This window comes from Anarrhichthys ocellatus, unplaced genomic scaffold (genome assembly GCF_004355925.1).
Source record: "Anarrhichthys ocellatus isolate YVR2014 unplaced genomic scaffold, GSC_Weel_1.0 scaffold24, whole genome shotgun sequence".
Classification (NCBI taxonomy): Eukaryota; Metazoa; Chordata; class Actinopteri; order Perciformes; family Anarhichadidae; genus Anarrhichthys; species Anarrhichthys ocellatus.
In genome coordinates, this window is record NW_022280054.1 from 7399511 (window position 1) to 7405295 (window position 5785).

The following is a 5785-nucleotide window of genomic DNA, read 5'->3' on the forward strand; positions in this document are numbered from 1 at the left end:
TGGATGTGTTTGCATGTTTTACCTTCAATAATGTGTTTCCTGGACAGTCCTCTTTCCGTCTCTGCTCTGATGGGACAAACACAAAGCAAACAATGAGCTACAATGTACATATTAATTCAATACTTATCTTCTGGTTATTGGGTTCATCGTTGTCGGAGTACATTTCAACCCACAGACAAGGCTGTGAAAAGAGCTAGTTCTTATTTCTGTGCTCTTCTGACCTTCTTGTGAAGTGTAACGTCAGCATGAATGGGTGTATGAACCATGTTATTCATGTGTGATGATGTTTGTGGCATAGAAATAACTCAAATATTATCTGAACTTCCTGGTGCTTAATCAACTTCTAAATATCAGTCGTCTAGCTTTCCAAGCAGAGTGAAAGGCTTTTTTAAATCACTTTTTGACCCCGGCTAGGGGACATGACATGAGAAAGTTTGCATCGAGCTGTTTTATGTAAATGGGTGAGTGAGCTTTCAACTGTTCAGCATCATTATGCAACCAAACTCTGGGGAGGTGAAGGACTGAACCTTCCTCACAGACATGTAGGAATGCTCAGGAATAACTTCAACCTTATCTCCAGACCCAGTTGGACAGTCTCCGCTAAAGAGTGTGTGAGTGTGTGTGTGTGTGTGAGCGTGTGTGTGTGTGTGTGTGTGTGTGCTATAAAACTTTTCTTTATCCTTCTATTTCTTTCTCCAGACTCAGCAGAGGACTTGGTTGTTCCATTGGTTATTGTACTGGTTACTGCACGGGGCAGGACGTTGCTCAGGTTGTTACAGAGAAAAACCTCATTGTTGAGAGGGTGAACTATTATCTTTGCACAGTGGATTTGCGTAATTTATCACTATATACATGACGGATTATCAATAGATTTGAGAACCGATTTGTTGTTGAAGTTTTTCGTGTGACTGAAACTCAGCTCCTCTAATGGACTTTGACGTTTTACTCACTGATATTCTTAACAATATTCGTGGATGTGCAAATTAGTGTGTCTGTGTGTGATGACTGCTTTGTACGACTGAATTGTCTTATGCGACATTCTCTGGTCAGACCTTGATCTCTACGAGACTTCCTAACTAAATAAAACCTAACCAACCACTCACAATCTGCCTTCAGACATGGAAATCAGAGTTTCTTACTTACTTTCCTCCCCAGTAGAGTTTAGTTGTAATGACCATACTGGATCGCCTGAGAAAGAGCAGAGAAAAATACAGAAAGTCTGAAGAAACATGCAGCCGAATGAGTGATACATAATGCATTGTGCTTCATGGATGTGTTTATTACTGACAGTGCTCATCCTGCTCTCTCTGCTTAGCTGTTGAGTTCAAACCATAATCATCTGTCCTCATTGAGGTACATTCATGTCCAGTCTGAAGCAGTTTAATGTGACCGAGCATCCCCCTTCCCTCAAAGGGACAAAGTTGGACTGATGTGTGTACATGTGTATACATCACACTCAGACTGAAATGCCACATCCATCGAGTCTTTACTGCACCAGCGTCAAATGTCAACAATGACACTTAGAGCAGGGACATGCATTATGACTGTTGAGACGATTTTGGCCTTTACGGTGCAAATTGCACTGCATATTAAACATGTTTGTGCTTACAAACATGTACAAAGACTAAAAGTTTGTGGAAACAATCTTTGTGTGTGCTTTGTCCAGTCATAATAGATTGCAGCTAGGTGTCAGGTCTGTTACAAGTTTAAGCTGCACAATGATGAGTGACAACATAAAGACCCATCAGGTACTTCCTAGTACTATCAGTTACTTCCGTTGATACTGTAAGTCTGTCTTTTCTGTTTCCTACGCTGTCGATCAATAATAGACTGAGCTGAAGACTGAGCATGTTTGAAAAACTCCGTAAAGGGAATATTTGAGATTAGAGGAAACTAAAAATACCTGCAGGCAGACTCTTATACAGTTTCATGCTGCTGTACTGTGATGGAATGTGTGTGTGCGTGTGTGTGTGTGTGTGTGTGTGTGTGTGTAGAAATACACAAATTACTGCCAATAAGGAATGTAGTCAGATTTGAAGAAAAAGAAAAAAAACTGACTTGGCAGAGATAGTAGTCCAGATCTCAGCATCACTTTGACATCAAACATATCGGTCTCTCACACACACTTACAACACTAACACGTGCATTTGAACACACCAAATGAAAAAAAAACATCTCTCGCTCCCATCCCCTTTGTCTTTGTTTCATACACGCCCCGCACACACTTCTCTTGCTGCCTCTTGCAACATGCACACACATTTCATTTCTCTCTCACAACAAAAGGGATGAAGCCACCGCACACATCTACGTCACCATTACCTCCAGCATTTCTTCTTGATAATGTTTCCTAGAATGACTTCGGCCCTGCAAGGAAATATAAATGAGGTGGTGTTATTAAATTGCAGTTTGAATTCATAAACATTCGCTCCACTAATATCAACTCTGCAATTTATTGTTAACAAACTAAACACCCCCCCCCCCCCCCGTGCGTTGAAAAGATGGCAAACCACTGTGTCCATAAATAAGTAAGATGGTGCATTAAAAAAAACATTTTTTAAACATTTTACATCACAAGTGCTATCTTATAGTGACAGAGGCTATGTTTGACAGAATTTGAGTTGTATTGTTGTTTTGTTGTTTATGTATTCGGGTAAGTTACGATACAGCTAAAAGGAAATCACTCCTTATTGGTGGATGTTTTAAAAATCAAACCCCACTGACACATGAATTTCATTTCTCCAATTCTAATATGTATGGTCAAGGTGATTTTCCCAAATTTAAATTTGTTGAATGCTGAGCCAAAAATGAAAATCTTCTCACTTGCCCTGATAAAGCTAGGACAGGCTGGAAAGGTGTTTTGCAGGATTTCCCTCATATTTGCATCAGACTCAGACATCGGATGCTTTAAATAAATAATAAATAATGAATATCAGATTCTGCTAATTAGTTCACAGCGTAAGCCTTTCGGAGCTGCAAAGCATTCCTTTAATCCTAAAGATCAACCTAAGGTTCTGCATGAATAATAATGTAATACTTTTTTCTTCATATTCAAAGAATATCCAAAGGCACAGGGTCAGGTTACTTCAAGGAGCCAGAAAAACATAATTAATCATTAAAAACAATGAATCCAACCTCACATTAACAGCAGTTGGTCCAAGTGCATTTACCCGGTCTCAAATATAGGGCATGTCTAGTGTGGAAACTTTTTCTGAAATTGCACGACACTCCAGACCAACTGGTTGTTCATCGGTTCACTAAATGAGTGAAACAAATTAGACTCCGCATGTATGAAACATTTTAAAAATAACATCGTGGAGACACACGTCGGCCCCTGAACTAAAAAACAGGTGAGAGGTTGGTTTGGTTCGACACCTACCTGCCGCCTGCGTAGACCTCAGCTGTGTCAAACAGGTTGACTCCACTCTCATAGGCAATAGTCATTAGCTGCTCTGCAACCTGGCAAGAGGTCAGGACACACACACACATGAAGAGAGGACACAGCAATGTCAGTGTGCTGAAACATTTTTTAAGACACCCTTCGAAACACAAATCCATGGAAGAGCTGTAGCATTTAGCTTATCAATATCTTAAATACAAACATTTGTGTTTCCACAGCTATAGTGTTCCAGGTTTACCAAAAACGTTATCTAAGAAGTAAAACATGGCACACCATCAAAGCTTCATCATTTTGTTTAATATCATTGTGGGCACATTTCAGCCTGAGGCCTTCCTGAGAGAATGAGTATTGTTTAGTCAATAGAACAGACACAAAACTCCACAGCAACTTACAGTAGGGTTGCAAACTCTCTAAGCTACAAGGGGTGAATAAAGGGACAAAAGGCAGAGACGCAGGCTAAACAACACTAATAATTCAAGGACTACAACCATCACACTTAATTGTTAGAATGTTTTAAATGCTGGGATAAAGAGCTGCTATATTTGTGAGGTTGAGCGAGCGCCCAGTTAGATTCTGTCTCTTTAAAGCAAACACGTCTTCTGGGGTTTTACCAAAATCTTCTGCCGAACACAAATAATTTACTAACTAATACAATACATTGTACTTTTCATTATATAGCCCTTTTTTAGTCAAGCCAGCTCACGAGAAATAGATTATTATGTGATTGTAGGATATGTGCAGAGTTTTATATTGAATCAGAACTGCCTGCCGAGTGTTCAAATGGCTTCGGAATCTCCCTTTACAATGTCTATTGATGTTAGAAATCAATCCAACGTTTGAACTTTGATTTCTAGCTCTCATTTTGCACTATTTCTGTCACTTTTCATGTGAACAACTGAGTGCATTTAAACGATTTCACACCTCCCCTCTCTCTATGATGGCAGACTTTGAGCGCAGACGCTCAGAAAAGCTATGACACTTAAAACTATAGCAAATTGTAGTACTCCTTCTGTTGGAGCACAACCCTCCCTGGATCCCTCAGTTGGAGGCTGGGCTGGCTTATGAAATGCCTATGAACCGCAGTGCAGCAGGCATGGCAGAGCCAAAGAGCGAGTTGTGCACAAAGGTTTAACAGGAGTGCCCTATATTGCAAAGGATGCGTTAGACAGTAAATGCTGCAGGGAGCGCAGTACTGTATGTACGATGCAGCTGCACACTCCAGTAGCCTGCTTGAACGCACATACTCAAACATGGCTTGTAGTCTGTTAAGTACAGACTTAATTGAGCAAGTGGGATCTGTTTAAAAAATGATGTACGGTGGTGTCAACTCATTCCTCTTTAGTTAATAAGTGCTTGTGCTTTACATAAGTGTGTTTGTGGCATATGTGCATATTTTTGCAGACATGGTGACCATAAATCCTCAGACAGAAATCCAATTTCCCTGTGGTGAGTTTTATAACATGGGGACTTTAAGGGAACTTTCCATCATCTCCCTGTGGAGTTGTGTGTGTGTGTGTGTGTGCATGAGTTGAGTTCCTAAACGTGTGCTGACAGAAGGTTGTGTTTTCACACGTGGCGCTTGTGTGTTTGTGTTTACATGTGTGCGTGGAATCTGTCTATCTGCCGTTGTGTATGTGCCTCCAAGTAAGAAGATGCGTGTGTGTGTGTGTGTGTGTGTTGCTGTTTCAATGGTGGCAGACAGCGGAGGTGTTGTTTCTAGAAGGACTAGATAATCTTTCTTCTGAGAATCTGTCTCGGCCTTCTATCTGCAACCAGTGCAGACTGGGCAGCAGTCCAAGCCTATGTGTGATGATGATAAACTAATAATACAATTTATTTAATTAGTGTCTTTGAAGACTTTGAAGGAACAACCAAAGTACTGTAATATAGCAAGACAATAAAACTGTGCAAAACGAATTTAGATGTAATAAAAAAAAATGATGTGATAAAAGAAGTAAAATAAAGACAATAAATCATAATTAAAGATTAAAGAAGATACCAAAGTGATGACAAGTCAATAAAAATACCAAAAAGTGAGTGTGCAGCTGCATCGTACATACAATACTGCGATCCCATGTGGGGTCTGTGACAGAAAACTAATAATATTCTGAGTATAACCAGTACTATCTCCAGTATATCTCATCATTATCAGATGCAAATCCACTGCTTTCAGGGACAGTTGAATGGGCAGTGAGGCAGGAAAGTAAAGGACTGAGAAGAATGAACAGACAGAGCGAGACAATGGAGAGGTCAAAGACAGAAGAGGTCAGTTAAGGAGAAAAAAAGACTGGGAAAATACAGGGACGACAGAAAATGAACAGCATGTTCTTTCTCTAACTGGTCTCTCTCTCTCTCTCTCTCTCCCCCTCTCTCTCTCTCTCTCTCTCT

General features: G+C 40.2%; 1 protein-coding gene across 2 annotated transcripts in view; it reads right to left on the reverse strand.

The window, feature by feature from the left end:
* Nucleotides 1-5785, reverse strand: part of kcnab1a (potassium voltage-gated channel subfamily A regulatory beta subunit 1a) — a 16616-nt gene that overhangs the window by 7563 nt on the left and 3268 nt on the right. Inside the window, exons 2-5 of one of the 2 annotated variants that reach the window (XM_031860625.1) lie at nucleotides 3377-3456; nucleotides 2320-2364; nucleotides 1144-1188; nucleotides 23-66 (exon numbers count right to left, since the gene is read on the reverse strand). In XM_031860625.1, the coding sequence (XP_031716485.1) occupies nucleotides 23-66; nucleotides 1144-1188; nucleotides 2320-2364; nucleotides 3377-3441 (199 nt within the window). In that variant the 5' untranslated portion in view covers nucleotides 3442-3456. Of the gene's footprint in view, nucleotides 1-22; nucleotides 67-1143; nucleotides 1189-2319; nucleotides 2365-3376; nucleotides 5780-5785 lie in introns of those variants that run through there. The other variant, XM_031860624.1, reaches the window with a different exon arrangement.